We start from the raw sequence: 20,523 nt of genomic DNA, 5'->3' as shown, positions 1-20,523 counted from the left end.
GAACATATGATGGTTACTTTAACGAGTCTCTCATTGATACCAAGGTCTCAGTGAGTCACGAGTGGTAAGAGGTGAAATCTTTTCATTTTAGGTGACTAGCTGGCTTCGCTTGAAAGAGGCAAGAGTCACGCTGTCACTGGGATGACTTCTTGACAGTCAGATTTTTTCTTCCCATTGGTATAGGTTTGCTCCGGCGTTAGTTTTAAATACTAGGACTAGTTTTAAATACTGGAAGCTACTGGAGAGGCAAAAGTTCTTTCTGTGGAATACTGGACCTTACTACTTTCTCCATACTCTACCTTGTTTTCTTCAAGACCTAATTGGCTTTCTTCTTTCTTATTCTTCTAGGCAGACTGGCTAACGCTGGAGCACCCATTCTACCACTAGTTTAAGACAGACTTAGCTGTCTTTTGTTGTGAGGATGAACAGGGGTGTCAAGCCAGAGTAACGTTATGTGCCCTCAGTTTCTCACTTAAAAATAACAATACTTACTCTAAGGAAATGGTTTGAATCTAAATAAATAGATTCATAAGAATATAAGAATTACAGAAATAGGTTCTCTGTTTTGGCTGAGCTGTTCCTGATGCAGAACGTGAGAGACAAAAAAAACCACTAAAACCACCCTACCCCACGCCCAAAAGACATCTTATGGCTTATTCAGCTTAGCTTCTTTTACACCCTACTGCCCCTGAGCCCCCAAAGCCATTGCAGCAGATTGCAGAATTGGAGTAACATTCTGGTCACTTTTTTTTCCTTAACTATTTCCCCGGCCACCCAAGCTACAGCTGATACAGGTGTCCTAAAAATGGGAATTTGAGGCACAGGAATGGATTTTTTTCTGCGCTCTCAGAAAGCTATTTGATTGTAGCTATATTTTTGTGCTGCTTGAGCTACAGTAAGAAATCCGGCAGAGCTGTTTGTCCACCATCATTGCTAACTTTTGAAGTATTGTTATCAGAAATAGTAAGTACATATTTATTTAACTGGTTTTAGATCTGTGTTTGTAATCTTTCCAGTCTTGCCCCTTACCAGTAGCTACCTGGGAATAGATTTTCTTCTGGGTTAATGAAGTCTAATTGTGTGTCTCCTGATATCTTACCAACCTTGCCTCTTCTTATAAATTGCTCTGATATGGACACTGATAAGACAGTGAATTTGGACCGCATCCACAATCATATTTTCTAAATAAGTATGTCAGACAAAGACTGTTAGAACAATGAAAAGAAGGAAGAGGTAACTTTGGTTTAGTATTGAAAATAAGACATGTTCAAAATAGAATTGTGAATCTGTAAAAAATAAAACAATATTAAAAAATGAACAAAGGATTTTTATCTGTAATACGTCAGAGATGATAAAGGCAATACTGAGTTTCTGCAAAAACTAGTGAATGAGAATCGCTTAAAGTAGACAGTACCCTCAGTGACAGAGGGAGACAGTTCCATGAAATAACCAGTACATGAACATATGTCCTTCTTATTCTAGTGGAAAAACACTTACCTTTGTACACACACACACACACACACACACACACACACACACACACACCAAGAGAGAGAAAACTCCTTAGAAACATCTGGTTCTTCTCTGTAAGGCTGAAAAAAAACGTAAAACTTGTCATTTACACGTTCTTGATATTTTTTTGTTGGTGTTTTTATTTCAATGTCCTTTGTGTTCTACACATCCTGCTAGTCAGTATAACTGAAATATTAGCAGTTGCTGTGAGTTGATCGTATGTACTGACAAGGATTGCTCCTGTTCGATCGTAGTGATCGTCTTTCAGTGAGGTCAGCCACCATCATTTTGCCCTCAGACTCTCACAATTCTGGGAATAACCTGTTAACATTATGAACTCTGAACATCATCTGCGTTATGGTCCCAGGTACCCAAATTCTTAATGCAGTTATGTGATACAACGAAGTGCACCATTTAATACGTGGAAGAATTTCCTTTTAAAATAGCAAAAAGCCCCTGCTCACCTGTTCCAGTATTTTTATCCAAGCTAGTTGAGGATATAGGGTATAAATGAAACTTAAATTCTCTCATTTGCTTTATGGTTTCCTTTATCTGGGACCTTAAGAATCATAATACAAAAACAGCTGCCCTAAGAGGGAGTTGGGGAGTGTTGCTAAGATGCAATACTCCTTTGTGTACCTCTGATTTCAGTTTGGTCTGTGACAAAAACAATCTACAGTGCTATGAAACATCAGGCCAGCTATTCCCAAGCTGCTTATTGACATGTTTGCATGCTGTGATCCTATCTCTGACTTCTTCCTGCACCCTTACTCTCGCCTCTGGCTCTGTTTCTAACCTTCTCTCATGCTAGGGTTGGCAATGAGACATTGTTTTAGGGTAGTTTGATGTTTCCTGTTCATATCCTGATGATTTTTCTCTTGGTTTTGAGACTACTCTGGCCCGTTTATTGCTCTGTTCCTTTTTGTATGGCATAAATGGACAATGATGGACACTTAAAAGATGGACAACAAGTGAAGATTTTGTCATAAGTTCACATACGGTCTATTTTCAAATGCCAGCCTGTTTCAAATACTGTTTTCTGTTAATCTCAACTGGTGCAGGAAATATTCAGCACTTCTAAAATGTAAGTCACCACTTCGCCTTTTTCTTGCTTCCTCTTTAATGAAGACTGAATCTTCATTCTGTTCCCTTTAAAGCAGAAGGACTTGATTTAGGTTAACACTGGAACTACTTTTCAGACTCCTTCCTTCATCCCACAGCAGACCATGTATAGGATAAATGGCACTCACCTTGATCAACTAAAGTATTTGGAGATAAGCTATGTACTGTCTTATGCTTATGGCATTTCCATGATGAGAACTCGGGGGGAATCAGATTTATAGTTTTTTCCCAGTCATGATTTGTCATTATAAGTGAACATTCTTTTAGGTAATATAGTCGATAACACAATTAATGCTAAAAGGCAAGTTTGGCATAATCCCAGTTCTAGCCTTTATGAAATATCGCTTACAGCATTTGTACAGAGTAAGATGCCATGAAGTTCTTAATTACCAGGATTTATAAGAAAATACTTCCGTATGCACTGATCTTTCACTATATACACAAATAGTGATGTATGCTGTCATCAGTTTGTGCGTGTGCGTAACAGAGGCCAGAATTCTGTCTGGAATGTTTTGTGGGGAATTTGGCAATTCTGTGTAATAGCACTGTCTTCTGCTATGGTTTGGATGGCTTTTCTCTATCCACTAGAGGCTATTTCAAGATAAACTGACAACCTGCACTGTATCTTTTTACTCAATCACTTCTATGTGCAGAGTGCCAGTAGTATTTTCAGAACAGCACTTATCATAAGGAAAAAGTAAGCATAAATGGACTGCTGAGCATTTATTGGTACTGCTAGTTCTGTTGATCAGGAGCCTTGCCAACAGCGTGGCTCAGCTGCCTGTTGAGTGAACAGGTAGATCCTTTTCTAGCCAGAGTATTTCTCCTCCTCAGAGATAAAAATAAGAGTTGGTGACTTAAGGATAGAATGAACAGGAGCTAAGACAGCTTGTCATTGCTGAATCTTGTCCTGACAGCTGCCTTACCAGAATGCATTTGATAAACTGTGATTGACAAAATACTTGAAAACTGCAGCTTAAAACTGAATTTGTGGAGCATGCGAAAGTAGGCAGGATAAAGTAAGAATAGTCTTATGAGCACACAGAGCTGTCATCATGCACATTACCCTCTTTAAATTTGAAAAATAGAGAGCTGTAGGGAAACCTAGACTGTCCTAATATAATTATCAAGATCATTACTATAATGGAGCCTTCATTTGAAGCTAGGTCATTATGCAATATTTTGTGCTTGTTTATTATACAAAATCTAATGTTGTAACTGAATTCAGTGGTAGAGAAAGGGCAAAACAAAAAATTCGGGTACAGTTAGTAGTACTTTTGGAGTCCATGCATAAATCTTGAAGTTTTATGCTCCATTTTGGTACTAAAAAAAAATTGACAACAGTGGACCATTTCACTGACTTTATATTTCTGGTTTGAGAACAATTAGAAGTTTCCACTTATTGCAAATTAAGCTCAGCATTCTCCCAAAATGAAGCCCTTCTAATGCATCTTCTGCACAATTGGAGGCACTCAGAGAGCTTTTTTCTTAGCTGGGTTGTCTTTTCTATTTCACATCAATATTATCTCCTTAATTGTCTACATAAAATGTTACGTGCCATGCCCCAAGGTTACAGAAATGAATTACACCACTTCTGTGTAAATACTGGGATGATTTTCAGAGTATTTCTATATGAATTCAGTTGCAAAAATGAGATATACAAGATATACAGGACACTTAGCATTTCCAGCTGCAGAATGCTGTGGCAGTAAGCAGGGAGCACGGTAGTCTCCTTTCCTTTGCTGATTTTAGTCATTAGACTGCACTACCAGTTCATGCATTTGCTGGTGTTCATTCTGTTTCACATTTGCATTTAAATTCCTGTGAAGGAAAGATAAGATAAAGAGGTAAACAAATGATGCTTATTTGCTCTTCAGCTGAGCTCCTGTTAGAAGTATGACTTCAAGAGAAAGAGAACATTGGGGGAAAATGCCTAGGTATTCTTTACAAAGCATCATATGTCCATTCAGTCTCCAGCAGACTTCAAAAGGACATACCTCGGAGGTTTTAATGAAAACATAAACCAACAGGGAATAACTAAAAATACACTGAAAATGAAAAGGAAACTAGGTCAGTCGCCACATGACTCAATATTTGTAGCTTAGATAGAATATATTGCAGTGTTTTTCACATCGTAAATATCCTTCTGGTACATGTAGGAAGTCTTGCCTACGTTTATTTACTCTAAAATGTTATCCCTTTAGAGTCGTTGTGTCTAATGCTTTCTCCCTAACAGTGCACAGCATGAACTTGTGATATGTTTATGTATGTCTGTCTTGTCCAGGCAATTCTTCTGGCTCTTCTATAAACTGCTTGGTTTGTGGAAACTGGGCAGAGTCCTTAAGGCTAGATTCTGTCTATCAGGAAACAGATGAGTCTGTCTGTTACAAGCCTGTGTTACATGCAGAGGGAGGCAGCTACCGTGATGTGTAAGGTAAACGTACATTGTTACATGAAAGAGCTGAGTTTGTCTGGTTTTTTGAGGGTGTTAGAGCCGCGTCCTGCGCTTTGTTGTTCCATTCATGGGGCACACTTAATTTTGGCCTTTTTTTAAAATGAGCTGGGAAAACAGATATGTACGGAGGTGATCATTTTCTGTACGCCAGGTGTTATCCAGAGTAGTGAAGACAAAGACAGTGAAAAATTTCCTGAAGAATCTCATGATGCTGAGTGGGTGGGAGAGAAAAGAGCGGGTGAAATTGATAATTGATGAGGAAATATGATGGGCTCTGAATTGTCTATCGCTATTCAGGAATGTTATGTTAGTGCGACAGCGGACAATCCTATGAAAGGATATCCATACGATATTATAATAATGAAAACAACTGCCTTCTTACAACAAACAAGAGGAACTAGTGGAAAGTTTATATAAAGAACAAAACAGCAAATATCATCGCTGCCATTCTGTAAAGGTGTGGGATATCCGTACCTTGAATGATACCTTGTCCATGCCTTGAATTCTCATTCTTCTGTTTAAAGAATGATGTAGTAGAACTGTAAAAGGTAAGAGCCAGTGAGATGGGTTACCCAAAGAATGGCATAGTTTCCTTGTGAAGAATGACTTTAATAGTTTAATATTCTTTAGTCTAAAAAAAACAACGACTGGTGACATGACTGGAGTCTGCACATTAGTGAGTGACCTAGAGAATGTGAATAAGGAATGATTGTTCACTGCTTTTTCCCCATATGGGAACTATACAACATCAAACTAGCAAATGGCAGATCCAAAGCGAAGAAAAATCTACTACTTCTTATAACATTCAGGGAAGTTGTTGGACTTCTTGTCCCTGTAAACACTAGCAGTTTGCTCTGGTTCAAAGACAGACTTGAGAAATTATGGTTGGACTTGATGATCTTATGGGTCTTTTCCAACCTAAATGATTCTGTGGTTCTGCGATTCTACTTGATGGAAGAAAAATCCAACCAAGGCTGTTGAATAAAACTTTTAGGAACTCTGAGAGAAACTCCTGGAGTTTCAGAGGCTATTCTGAAGGATTATCTTTATATAGCATCATACCTTTACTCTAGCTTTATACTTTTCCTTAGGCTAGAGATGTGATAAAAATCTGACTTGCTACAGATTGTACTTACATTCTTTGTCAAAGGGTACTGAGAATCAATTTGTTTCAAAGCTGTAGGTGATCTTACTATAGAGGCTGAAGACATAGTTGGTGAAATTTGAGATTGAAATCATGTCCTTTGTAATTCTTTTCCCAACAAATAACACAGTAAGACAGTAAGTTTGTCTACTTGTCGTCTTGTGAATTGTGTGTCAGTTCCTAGTTCTTCAAAATTGTTTACAGGCACAGATGACAAATTAGATGTTAGCAACTAAATTACTTGAAAACTGTAATTTGATTTTTTTTTCCCCCCACTAATAGAACTCGCTGTAGAAAGAGATCGGTAAGTAGAAGTAGGTCTAAATGTCGTTGAGGTTCGTCAATTAATTAACTTGGCTTAACAATTTAAAAACAATAATTCTTAACAGTGAAGAACATAAGTGAATAATGAGAAAGTCAGATGCTGAAGTTACTACTTTAAGAGCTTTTTTGGGGTTTTTTGTAAGGCATTATTATCACTAGAATATTGATCTCAATCACCAGCTCCCTAGGAGCACAACTGTATGTATTTGTTTTGAGTTTTCTTTATATTTTTAGGGGCCGCCTTAATTTTCAATGAGCAATAAGCTACAGTGTTAGACGCATACAGGATGTTGTAGGGCCTATGGAATATTCAGGTCATGGAAAACAATGCCCAATGTGTCAGTAGGACTAACATGGTAGCACTTTCGTCCTTCTTACCTTTTCTGTCCATATGCCTGAGCTTTACACTGTTCTTTTGACAGAAGAAATCAGGTTTTGGTGGTTTGCTTTTTTGTTTGTTTGTTTTGGAGGAGGGGTGGGGTGACACACACCCAACGTGGTTATAATAACTTAGAGCTATTAGAATTGCATGCTTGTACTGGAAAACTTCTTCCCATTGTTTTATGAATCCCTTAATGCTTATTTCGCAGCTGTCACAGCGCTCCATTCTGCTAACATTTGTTGATAAATTAAAACAAGTGCAATCTTGTCAAGAGCAGCTAACTTTGGTTTATTCTCTTACTCGCAAAAGCAGCAGCAAAGTAGTATGTGGCAGATAATTTCTACGGTAGCATTTTGGTTGACTTATTCTTTTTTACACTCTCAAGCTGAAAAAGTACAGAATATCAATATGTATCCCACAATAAGGAGAAAAATTATTTTCAAGGGATTATTTTTAGAATTCTTTAAATTCTTTTTAGCCTTCTGTGTATAGTTTTTATTTACAGTTTTGTGTGCTGCCAAAAGTGACAAAGAACAGCGGTGGGTGCTTTAATTGAAGTGTCGATTGGTTGTAGTACAATGCATATAGTTCCCTCTAAATTTAAACTTTATACCTGACCACTTTTGTAGTAAAACTTGATTAATGTGAATTTGTTCGCCATATTTCTGTGATACTGGTTTTAATTAGTGAGGGGGTTTTTTTGTTTTTCAAATTGCTAGATTTGAAAAAGTGATACAGGCTTTTACCAGAAATACTTTGTTTGTACTTTAGTAAATCAAATTCTCCCCGTTAGCCTAATAATTCAGATATTGGTCTTTCCAGGCATTAGTTTAAAATATAAAAACATAGTCATTGGAACAGAGGCTGAACTAATAGTAAAGTGTTATTTTGGAAAAAGACTTGCATGGAAGAGGTATTAAAGAAAGAGAAAGCAACCTTAGAGTACCTGTAGTTGCTACTTGAGACTGAAGCTTTTCTTAGTTTTTAATAAATTATTCCCATGAGAGTTGCGGCTTATGGTTTTATAAATGATGGGGATGTTGACCCGTAGCTGAGTCATTGACCCGTAGCTGAGTCATTGACCCGTGTGGGGATACTCACCCATTCCTAACAGCATGAAGCAATAGTTGTTAAATTGACGCTTCCTTTGAAACGCAAAGCAAAACAAAACCAGAAGGAAACAGCGTGAAGAAGAGAAAAAAAATGTTATGAAGTTTCACTTACAGTTTTTCTTTTGATGTGAGTCAATGACCATGTTGAATTAGGAGGCAATTATGGATGTTTTAGATGTTGAGGCTTGACTGTTCAGGGGCATTTGAGAAGATTCATCCAAATCGCCAGTGATTTTGTGGCATGATTTTAAAGTGGTCTTGTGAAATTGATTGAAACTCCTATGTAGACATATTCATTTGGACTTAAGAGGGCCTGCATTTAATTCTTTTCGGAAATATAACAAGTTGAACCCAATTAATTTGACTTAAATAAATCCACTTGAAATTTAGTTTCAGTTCCTCAGTGTAGACAGATTTCTGCACAAAGAAACAGACACATCAATGCACCCTACTAAGTGCTGATCTGAATTATGCATGTCCCTGTGATTCTTACAGTACCAGTACATCCTAATGCTTTTATTAGTCCATAGGAGAAGAAAATACAAAATGAAGGTATTTGTCATTTTAAGTCCTGTACTGTTATCTCTAGTGTAGCTAGTTGCTTAGTTGATTCTGTATCAGAGACGTGCAGAGCACTTGGAAAATCCAGCTCCTGGTGCAGTGGATCTGTTGCTGCTCATGTTTAGTAATATTTAGGACATTATAAAGAGCAATGTGAATCACAGATTCTTCCGACTCCCGTTTTGTAACCTTACCTTTGGTAGACAGAGGAGAGGGAAAATGGTGTATGTGCTGTTGAGTTCACTCAACTATAATAGGCTTTCAAATGTACTTGTACTAATATTAGAGCATTTTCCTTTGTAGCATTTGTCATTCTGGCATGACTATTCGGTGGTGTGTTAACATACTTAAGTGTATACTTTCAAAAAATAAAATATGTGTTGTGGATGTTTTGTATTGGAGAATAATTCCCCTTGAGAGCGGCTAGTATACTATGCAGGTAAAGCTTTTTTAAGTTTAATTGGCTTGGTGAATGTGCTTCAGAGGAGAGAAAAATTAATACAACTTTTGTAAAAGATGAAACAAAACATTGGATATAAAATGTGCAATAGAACATAATAGAGTAAAACAGCAGATAGTAATTCTGTCAAGACGATATAGGAAAAGAAAAATTGTATGGCTCTCTTATTACAGAACACTTCATATTCCCATACTTTTCTGCATGATTTTTGTATTACTGACTTTTTTCTGATTTCTTCAGAATCATTATTTGCCTCCAGAAATGGTACGCATGTAGCTTAAGAGTACCGCATTTGTTATGTCTGTCCAGTATGCTTGATCCAAAATGTTAGGGGAGAATGTGATGAAAAAACAAAACGAAAAAAGCTTATTTGCAGAAAACGTAGAACTTTGACCTGCCCAGTACTGAGAGAGCGTGCTGTCAGTTGTTACGGTTTTTGTCCTAGTCCTCAAAACCCATAATGATCAGTAATAAATGTTGAGCAAATAGCAGTGAAAATCTACTGAGGTATTAACAGAGGAGCATCATCTGTTCCTTGAAAGCGTTCAGTAGAGAGGCAATCGGAGACAACTGGGACAAGCCTCAGCCACATAGGTGTGACAGAAATGGGAGCGAGTGTTTGTTACTGGATCTTCTTGTGTGCATATTGGGAGGGAGGGGAAGCAGCTTGAGAAATTAAGGGTATTTATTCGTAAGACCTTTTTTTTAATGCTTCTGAAGTGCTAGTTTATAAAAATAAACCATCTTTTTATTGTTTATTAACAGTAAAAACTGGGTTATGTTCCTTGATAAATAGAAGAGGGGAAAATGAGAACAGAGCTTAGGAGGATATTTAGGCTCTGGTCATATTTGAAGTTCCACAGTTACTTTCTGGATGAATGTTGACAGAGAGGCGTAAGAATTATGGATGGAAAAAGCAAGCCTTATAAAATGCAAAAAGGTTTCATACTGTAAAAAAAAAAATCGTAAACAAAGTGCTGTCATCTTGAAGGGTGGAACATACACTGTATGACTGATAGCCAAGCTTTCAGTGATGCCTATTGGGAAATGTTAAAAAGTGAAATTCCGGAATACCTGACTAAACTAATAAGGGTGAGAATTCATAGTGCACAGTTGGAAGCATCCATTCAGACGGGACTACGAAGGGGAGAATTCCAAAGGAAGAACGGAACTGGGGATGGGATGGAAGAGAGAAAGAGGAGGTAGGAGTGATGGGTGTTCCTGGGTAGGTGACAGTTACGAGTCATTGTTAGGCCAGCTCAAAAGAGGAACCATAAATTAAGACCAACGGGATATTTGGTGATCAGCCTCTTTGCTGTGAGAAAGACTTGTCCTGTGGGGCCCAAGAGTGCTCTGGGGTGGGGTCCTGATGAGCGGGACCTCTGCTTGCGTGGAGTCCAGGGGTGCCTCCTGGTTGCTGGTTATGTGGCATAGCGATAGAGAGGGGATGAAAATGGGGAGAGTAATTACAGCCTTTCCCTGTCAGCCTTTCTGTCGGACAGTGCGGAGACGTCGTGTACGTCTTGTCAGAGTGCCAGGCCTCATGGGAGCCTGCTGGGGTGTGAGGGGCATTAGACACATGTCAAAAAGGAATAAAATGGTGGAAGCAGAGTATCAGTTTCTGAAAAGGCTGCTGTGAGGAAAGCAGAAGAAAATGAGTTTGCTGAATGCTATGCAGAAGACAAGCAGCTAGTCTGAACATTGTATGCCTCACAGGAGACTGGTTTAGGAATTGCAGTATTTGTTTTCTCAATTTTCAAAAAGTGTTGCTAGTATTTATGTTATTACTTAAAATTAGCTGTATCTGCATTGATTTTTAACTTAAACTGGGACTTGAGACAGCAAGCCAAAACATGCTACTCATTCATCTTTGAAAGTAATGTAGAGAAAGCAGATTTCTTTCTCTCTGTCAGTTACTGTAGGAGCAAACGGACCTGTGGACATGGCGGGGGGGGGGGGGGCGGTTAGAGGAGTGTATAAGAGGAAAGCATAGTAAATTCACACAGGCTTTACTTTTTCCAGATGTAAAGTGTGGTATCTGATAGGGACTAAAATTAACTTAATGATCTGAAGATTTACTTACAAAAGATTTTTCTCCTAATTTTTGGCAAGGCCAAAGATTGTAGGTCATAGTCTTATTCTTTCCTGTCTGATAATTGCAAAATCCATTACTATCCCTTTGAGATGTTTTTTATAAAAGACTGTACTAAATCTGAATAAAAGCCTAATAAGTAGATTAGTTAGAACAATAGTCCTCATGAGGATGTTTGATTCTGAGTGTAGCTGCTAGAGATAACCCTAAATGCAATTAGGTTTAACTCCCTGTGAGTGTCAAAGGAAGGGAATACCCACGGAGACTTCCCTTCAGATGACGCTATTTTTAAAGTGTCTCAACATTTAAATTATTCTTTCCTTTGGGCATTGAAAACAAACTTTTTTTTTTTTTTTAATTGTTGGAGAAACACTGCTTGGGAACTTAGATTTTAACCATTAGTTTTAGATGTTTCACATCAAAAAGAGGGCTGGCTCAGCTTCCTTGGGGGAACAGTTTGTTGTCCTCATCTGTACCGTTTGTAATTGTAAGGGTTGAATATCCCAAGGTGGCCACAGAGAGGTAAAAAGAGAGAATAGGTTCAGTAACATACACAAGCTTCAAGGGTAACGTGATAAAATGTCAATAGATAAGCTGTTGATGGATTAATTCTGGTTTTTCCTTTTCAAAGAGAAATGAAAGCAAAACTTCATTAAAATGAAAATAGAGACAGTAAAGAATTCAAAAATTTGCATATTGTAAAATTGCAAACTACTAAAATTGTTTAATTTAATTTTAAGTACCACAGAAGAATTGCACTGCATTTAAGAATTTGGTCCCATTTTCACACAAAAAAGGAAGGGGGGGGGGGGAAGCTTAGTGAAACAATTCCATTACTTCCTTTTTGATATATTCCTGTGTATGCATGTGTTCACTTATGTTTCATTTCTCCTATTTTTAAAATAGGAAAAATATGAAAACAATCTCATCAACTTTTAGTATTATATTTTTAGGAAAATTGCTGGTAACATCAAAAGGAGGAAATTTGCAATGGTATTTGTTTACTTATTTACCGAAATTTTTATATTGATAGTCATTGTGCTCCGCACTTCACATAGCTTTGCTTCACTTGCATATTGTTCTTAGAATTATCTTTCAGTAGAGTGTTCCTGAAAAATCTCTTCTTTTCCTTCCTTGCTTTTAAATCAAAAGTCTGTATCGTCAAAAGTAAAGCTGAACTAGTTAGTTATGAGCCAAATACCTGCAAATGACTTCTAGTCATACCACATCAAACTTGAATTTCAGGTCTGGCAAGGAGACATTTAGGCAGTTTAGTAAACTCTGTCTGATTTTTATTGTTAGCAAAAGTATAACTTGTCTCTTAAAATTACTTTTTCCCCCCAAAGCCAGTAATGTAAAACTCAGGAGCTGTCATTCCTTCACATTATTTCTGTTGCAGGCATTTTAGGTCCAAAATATTTGTGCTCTTAACAAATAGTGAATTTGTTGTCTTACATCTTTAGCATGCAAAGCAGTTTATTTTCTGTTGTTTTGGTCAGCTGTTTTTGTATCTTTAAGTTGACACGTTTTGCATTGCATTTTCTTCTTTGCATATAATAAATTACTGTGGTATACAGAACACGTTTTCGTTGTTGATTCTGGTGAGTCTTGGGTGCAAGATTAAATTATTATCTTATAAAAATTATTAAGGATTTTAATCTGAGATGTACCAAGTAAAATAATTTCCCATTGAAGCCTTAAAGGCAGTGAAGAACAAGAATTAAAGTGACCATACATTAGTTATTAGGCTTCTTGTCTTACTGGTTTGTGCAAGAAGATTCATGTAAATAAATAAAAATAGGTTTTATGTTTCCTGTTTATTACGTCTGAAAACTCTCCTGTTGTTATTATGAAATTTAATAACACTTCTCAATTGATTTTTGTGCTTTTCAAATTAAGAGGACTCTCTAATTACTTCATGTTTTCAAAATCCAGGTATATTTGAATTAGTAGTACAACCAAGAGAGACCTGTTTTCTTTTTAGTCAAAGAGAAAGACTGTTGAAATCATTATGATTATGTTGATAGTCAATCCAAAAGTCATTATGCTGTGATAAACATGTAAGGAGTGATATATTACAGCTGAAAGTGTCCATTTTCCAAATGTATCTTAAGAATCTGTTCTTGGATAATAAAAATTATCTTTCAGAAGGTTGTAATGATACGTATTTGGCTATAGGAGTAATAATACACAAAAAAATAAGTTAGTATGATCTTCAATACCTACTGTACAGCATTACGGGAAACTCTCATGGACTTCAGGTTAAATTCTAACGCACGTATAATAGCCAGATTCTTATGCGCTTTGTCCTTTTTCATGGTTAATGAAAGTGAGTATGTGTACCTCCTGCAAAGCAAGATTTCACCAGTACTGCTGCTACTCAATATGCCTTTTTATATGTCATTGATAACAAGACAAAAGAATTCTCAATCTCTAGTTAATAATGAGTAATGTATTTTTTATTATTTGGGAATGCTTTGGGTGGGAGGAGGTGAAACGCTCTCTTGGCTGTATTACACCAACGGTGAATGGAATGGAAGAGAAGGAGGACAAGAGCCATCTCTAAAATGTATTTATTTTATTTCATTTAGATTTTCACACACACCTTTCTGAGAAATTGAAAGACAGACAGACAAGCTGGCAGCAGCTGGCTGAGACAAAGAACTCTCTAATACGTAAGGTTTTTATCTTGCTTAAACTGTATTCCTTGTAAACTTAGAACCTAGTTTGGAATTTATGGGGTTTACAATGATTTATCTAGTTCTGTTTGTGTTCTGCTTATTAAGTATTGTGGGATTTTTTTTGTTTGTTTGTTCCTCCTGGGTATTTATATTCCGTTGAATAAACCTGATCTCTCTCTACTACCTATTTCTATTTCATTGTTGAGTATTAACCTTCCTGATTTGATTGAACTAAGTAAGGGTGGTTTTTTTATTGGGAGTCTTCACTGGGTGGTGAAGGGGCTGCGTTTTCCCCGAGCAGACGCTGCTTCACGGGACAGGGCTCATTGCATGGAGAGAGAGAGAGAGCGAGCCAAGCCATGTAAGAGATGCCAGATCTGGGTACACACAGGCATAATTTAAAAACAATACGGTACCTGTATCTAGCAGTATTTTCACAAGGGCAATGTTTTATCCCATTGGTAAAAGCTTGCATGCGATACATGTTGCTTCAGCGATTCTTAAATCTGACTTAATAATGAAAGATTTAGTGATAGCTCTGCTCCTCTTCACTCTTGATGTGAATTTTTTTGATCTAAGAGTTTCAGATTCAGACAGCTAAACTTGGTGTAACGCTAAAGTTTTGTCTCTTAGGGACTGTGTAAAACAATCAGAGGGTTTTATTGGTTTGTTTGGTTTTGTAAGGAATCACTTCATTGATAAAGAATTTTTTTTTTAAAGTACCACTACTCCCCCCCTCCCTCCCCTTTTGTTTCCCTGAGAGCAAAACTCCTTTGGGAGGAGGAGGATGTTTGGAAAAAAGCTTGCAATGTACTTTTTAGCAAAAGAAAAAATTAACAAGCTGTAGTAATATAAATCCAAAGACATCTTAAGGACTTTTAGTACAACGATAATGAATGATTCAGTGACGTCTTCCTCTTGATGTTTCTTGAATTCAAAAAATGCTTTTCATCCATTGGATATGTACACTTATACTAACTATACTATCAGTATGTGCCCTTAGTAATTTAGCAGGGGCCATTTTTTATAACGTCTTTTGTCCCAACACTGCAATTTTTGCCTTGTATTTGACTGCCTAATGAGATGAAAGACGTATTTTGATACTTCATTCTTTCCTTCCATTGCAACCATGACCTAGTACATACATGGAAGATACTTTTCCGTTTGGGCTTTTCATTTAAGCACTTAGGTCAATGCTTTGACCTAAACAGGAATAATATTCTGCTTGCTTAATGTTTAAATGAGACATAAACCAAGGTTTTCTCATCACCCCCAGTTTGATTTTCTGATCTACTTCTTTCCATAATTGCTTGATTGTTGGTAAAAACTAGTGAATAGCATTAAGCTTTGAATCTCAGGGTCTGAGCAAATCCTGGGACAGTTTCTTACATCAAAATCTGGAAAGTACTGAGCATCTGTGACCATTTCATAGTTAATGCGGCCCAAGAATGCTCAGTGCGTTTTCAAACTGGAGATAAGGACCGTTTTTTGTATTTCCATGCTTCTTCGAAGAGTGGGAGCCAGGGCGTTTGGTAGAGCAATTAAATTTCCATAATGCTGGTATATAATACTAAAAATTGCCCAAGGTGGCATGTGTATGGTTGGTAATAAAGATGAAATTAATAAAGAACAGAAATGATCTTGTAAAAGTCTCTGCATTTTTGAAGTGTTCATAATTATTGGTGTTGCAGAAGGGATTTTGGCACAGGTAAAATGAATGGGTTATGCTATTTAGGCCATACTAAATCTCAAAGAAAAATACTCGAGTACGTTTTCCAGGATCACGGAAAGGTTTTACCCTACAAATTGCATCCATCTGAACAATGTCTTTTCTCTTTTGAAGCTTTGAGGCTTTTCATCAAATATTGCTTCTCTTTGGTTTAGTTCTTTTCCCTGACAACCCGGTACCCTTCCCAATTCAAACAAACTTGATTGATATATTGCTTTTAATTTCTGGTATTGTGTTTGTTCAGGGCTCTAGAAATTAAGAGCAGCATGAGAACGTATTAATAACTATATAGCAACTCAAAAATATTTGATGGTAGTATTAATTCTCACCTCTGGCTTGGCAGTAACATGCATTTAAGAAAATAAGAACTGAGGCAAGCAATAGAAAAATTTAGTACTTTTTATGACTTATGAGTCTAATTACTTGGACATACTGAATCTGATATGGCTAGTAAAATAGTTCGTTGCATGCTCTAAGAGTGGTAAGAAAGGTGCAGTGAGCTTATAGATCCAGATGTGCTGACTGGCATTGATGTCAGCCAAATCTATTTTGTTAATAATTCAAGGGAATTGACCAAAACCAAGCTTTCTCTCTGTTCCTTTTAAAATGTGCCATAGGATTTTTTACATCAATGTGGATGCTGCCAAAAACAGACAGATGGCACTAACCTTGGTTTAAAGCCTCAGGTGGCTGAGAACGCATCCAAATAGCGTTGCAAAGCTTTCCGTGTGCATGTTGTGTCAACAGAAGAGGACTCTTTGTATCACCATAAGTAGAGCCCTCAGACTTTTCATTTTAAAGGTACGCAGTTATCGAGTGTGCTCATTTAGTGGGTGGATTGCTTTGCTGTGTTCTAATAAAATGTTAGGTTTCTTGATCTATTCGGCCTTTGCTTTGCTAAGGAGAAAGATGCTGCTGGTGCAGACCAAGAGGTAATGGGAAAAAAAGGAGGTTAAGTGCTGAACATAGGTATTGTAATGGTCAGTGCTTCAGAAATACAGGCAGAAGGATTGTTATCAGATCCATGTTCAGACTCTGGAAGGAAAAAGGATAAAAGCCTCCTATAGGAAAATATCTCACCTACGTAGTATTTGGAGTAGACCTAAATCTCACCTTTTCTGACTTCTCTTTTTTTTTTTTTGGAAGAAAAATTCTTAATAGATTTAAAAAAAAAAAAAAAGAGAGAGTGAAAAAAAAACGCCAAAAAAAAATTCGCAAATCTATCTCATACTAAGCATCTAGAATTAAAAACAAACAAACAAAACCACCCTGAGTTTCTTTTTGTAGCTGTAAAGTAATGTAGCAAAAGCTCAGAGATTTATCAAAAACATTAATTAATGCTTTTAAAGCATTCAGATAGTGGAATGTTGAGCCCTATATAAAAGCAAAAGAAGACATTTCATAGCACTCAGCTTAGAGTATGGTTTGAATAGGACACTTAGAGAGGCCTGTGCTTCTCATTAAATGACAAAGGTAAAAGCACCGGTTCCTTCTGTTTTGTGCGCAAGCCAACCTGGACATTAAGTGCAACAGAAGACTTAACAGGGAGGGAGAAAGGATTGAGTCAAGTAATTAAAAGACCGTATTGCAGTGCAGTAACAGTGGTTGTCCAGGCAGCCCTTTTTCTACCATTTCCTATTTTTGGTTTGCTTTGCAGCCATTGTAGTGTGGTTTAAGCATCTTCTCTGTTTGTTTCAACATGATGATCTTGAGTAAGCTGTGAACATACAAATCTGGACATTGTAGTGGGGTCCATCGTCTCTGCATTCATGTGTAATCCTGTCGATACCAAAAGGAGATGTGAATGGCTATAGTTAATAAGCTATATATTAGATATGTTGTTGCAGCAAGCATACAACTGTCTCAAAGATCTATGGTAACCTGTGATGCACAAGTCGGTTCTTAAAGGAATTTTGGGACGTTATCAATTGAACTGTAATTTAATTAAGATAGGGATTATGCCTTTTCTGGGGGAAGAAAATGGATTGGGTTTTATCCTGTGCTTATGATGTTTAGGTACAAAATGCAACTGGTTGTATGGGGATTTGATTTAGGAGGATGATCTCTCTATGGCATGACATTTAAAATCGTCAGTGAGAATGGTAGACTGCTGTCCAGTAGCCTTCAGGTATAAATAAATGCTTTTACTTTGTTATTTGAATACTGTGTATGGATACCGTGGTTAGTGTTTATAATAATTCTGTTTAAATCACAGTAGTGAGGAATTTAGTTCACTGTTGCTTTCAGTCTAGGTTTGCCTTACTGAGGATTATATGTGTTTGCATATATGGGAGGTTTTGTGGGTTTCCATTTTTTCCATTTTCAAAAATACATGAGCAAAAACTGGTTTTATCATAGGATTTTAGCAACGATTTCTTTAAGTAGCCAAGTCCAGGTTGTACAGTTGCTCTTCATGCAACATACTGTTTTGTTAAAAACAATCAACCAGAGAATGCAAACTGCATAGCCAAAACTGTATGATAATATAAAATAATGAGAATGTAGGAAATTCTGAGGGGGAAATAAAGCTCTCTTGCATATTGGGTCATAGAAGAAAACAAGCTGACAGTTCTACCAGGTGCCTCTCCTAGGAGCAGGCTTAACACTTGTTACGGAATTTGTCTTGAAAACACCGGTATTTGAACTAAAGAATTTGCAAATTTGCTTGAGAAACAAAACAGATTGTGTGTTGGAAGTCTGAGCTGCTAGCAAAATACTCGATCGTGTCAGATTTATACAAACTGATCTCTTGTGTATTGCACCATGTCCTAGAAAACTGGAAGCCATGAAAACAAGAGCTTATATTTTAAGGAGTTCTATGACAGCTTATAAAAAATAGATTTTTCACTTTTTACATGAAGCTTCTACCTTAAAGAAACTGATGAAATAGGTGGTACTTTTTAACACAAGCAGTGACAAAATAAACACCATCTGCTAGTGTTGACTTATTCCATAGTATTATCATGCTGGGTGATTTTATTTCACTTTTTTTCAGAAATAGTTAATGACACATCTGCTGTGCGGTGGAGGTGCATTTTGGGTGATTAAATGTGGACATAAGTTTAGGGAAAGCAATAATGAAACTTTTTCAGGAAACTGAAGGAAATATTAAATGACTAACAGGAACTTAGAAAATATATAGCTGTGTTGATGCCTTTTTTTTTTTATTTTGATCCAATTTATTATTGGATCAAAAATATTAAGCCTTTATTTATTCTTTCAAAATAAGTGGTTATCATGGAAAACTTCTCATTTAGCCTTTCTTTTACCAAAGCAAAAATTTTTCCACGGTGGCATTCGTAGACCTCTAAGCAAGCCTAGTTTTCTGTCACGTCCATGAATCTGGGGCTGTGAAGACAGAGCAGGTTCAGGTGCCATGTGGGATCAGTGTCACATTTGTTTACATGGGAGAAGGTATTTAAGGGAGCATAATGTGCAGTGCCATCATTGCAACTGCAGAACAAAATAAGGAGGTTTATCTCAAGATCCAGTTGAATACAGTAAGAAATTCTACATATATGCAGATTTGTTTACTTTTATAGAGTACGTCTTTATCCTGTAAAGCTCTGCGAAGCTATCTTTCCTCCTAAGCAAGGTTGCAAGACAAGATGTAATTGTCTGGTGTCCCTGGGTTATTCAGATAAAGACGTAATTCATGGCGTTTTGTGCAGTGGCGTGTCTTCTTCCCTTTGGTAGCCTGTTGGTTTGAAGATTCCTCTCCTGGGTCCCTGAAGAGCAGTCTCTTCCCAGATTACCCCAGTATGTCCTACCTTTTCCTTCTCAGTCAGCAATGAGAAGTCTTTGTTGTGGGAATTCCTGTTTAGCACTTTACTGCAGAGGCATTAACATAATGATCCGCTACACAAAATCCAAGCAACTAGGCTGTTAAACCTGGGTTTACCGTGCCAAATCACATGTCCCTATGCTGTTATCAGTATAAGTAGATTTTAATAAATCCAAAAAAGTAAATGTCTGCCTCTCCATATGGATGGGTGAATACTTAATTCTAAGATGTTGAGATAGAAATTAAAGCCATGGATTGGAAAGCTTAGGAAAAAAAACTTCGGCTACATTATTCTCTAGTAGGTGAAAAACCAGGATGGACTCCACAGTGACATGAATTCAGACTCTTTGTCTAAAACTTTAAAAATCTCAAGTAAAAACAAATTCAATGTCTTCCCTTCCTGCCACCGAGGTCTGTTTAATAGTATGAAATCCTTGTCCTCCTTTTATGGTTTCACAAAACGTTTTGACAAGTTATGCAAGTAAAACAGTATACAGTATAAACAGACAATGATGTCTGGAAAAAACCTAATATAAACAATTTTAAAAGGAATTGCTGTCTCTCTTTTTTTGTTTTTTGTTTGGAGTCCTGAAACACATAGTGAGTATAAATGAAGGTTTGCATTACCTCCTTGTGACCACTGGCTAAGGAAATATTGATAGAAATATGTTTAAGGGTAAACTTCCGTACTTCTGGTTATTTTAATACTTCTATTCAAACTCAATTCAATTTGTTATTTTACTAATGAATGTGTAGAAAAGCAGTGCCTGTGAAGTAATATGCGATTAATGTTAATTGTTCTGATAAAAGGAAAAAAAAAAAAGAGCAATCTGACAGTGCATTTTTGTCTTTGCAGACTGCATAGTAATTAAAAATTGGAATGAGAATTCATGCGAGGTGCACTAACTGTGTACTGCGTATATTAGTTAGTGAGCATTTGAAGTCATCCCATGTTCCTTAGCAGCGATAAACAGATTTACATAAGTTAAATACTTATATTAGAAACCTTCTGACTTGACCTGATCTGTGTAAACGTTGCATTTACGAATTATCAAATCTTTTTGAAAGACAGCCTTATGTATGTGTATTATCATTTATGTTAATCTGAAACATTTCTCAAGCTGCTGTGCTTGAAGTTAGGGTAAAAAATCCCTTACTTATGCAT

At 36.8% G+C, this 20,523-nt stretch overlaps 1 protein-coding gene across 4 annotated transcripts in view; it reads left to right on the top strand.

Moving 5' to 3' along the window:
• Positions 1 to 20,523, top strand: part of TENM2 (teneurin transmembrane protein 2) — a 1,190,981-nt gene that overhangs the window by 862,021 nt on the left and 308,437 nt on the right. For 3 of the 4 annotated variants that reach the window (XM_087760050.1, XM_087760049.1, XM_087760051.1), the window contains one exon: positions 13,756 to 13,839. The exons of the other annotated variant lie outside the window; for it this stretch is intronic. In XM_087760050.1, coding sequence (XP_087616176.1) covers positions 13,756 to 13,839 — 84 coding nt within the window. The remainder of the gene's footprint in view (positions 1 to 13,755; positions 13,840 to 20,523) is intronic. 4 annotated transcript variants of the gene reach the window in all.

Source organism: Nipponia nippon, unplaced genomic scaffold (genome assembly GCF_047370975.1).
Source record: "Nipponia nippon isolate SJK-2023a ecotype South Korea unplaced genomic scaffold, ASM4737097v1 scaffold_21, whole genome shotgun sequence".
Classification (NCBI taxonomy): domain Eukaryota; kingdom Metazoa; phylum Chordata; class Aves; order Pelecaniformes; family Threskiornithidae; genus Nipponia; species Nipponia nippon.
The sequence above is the reverse complement of the archived record's forward strand: the minus strand, read 5'-3'. Positions and strand labels throughout refer to the sequence as shown.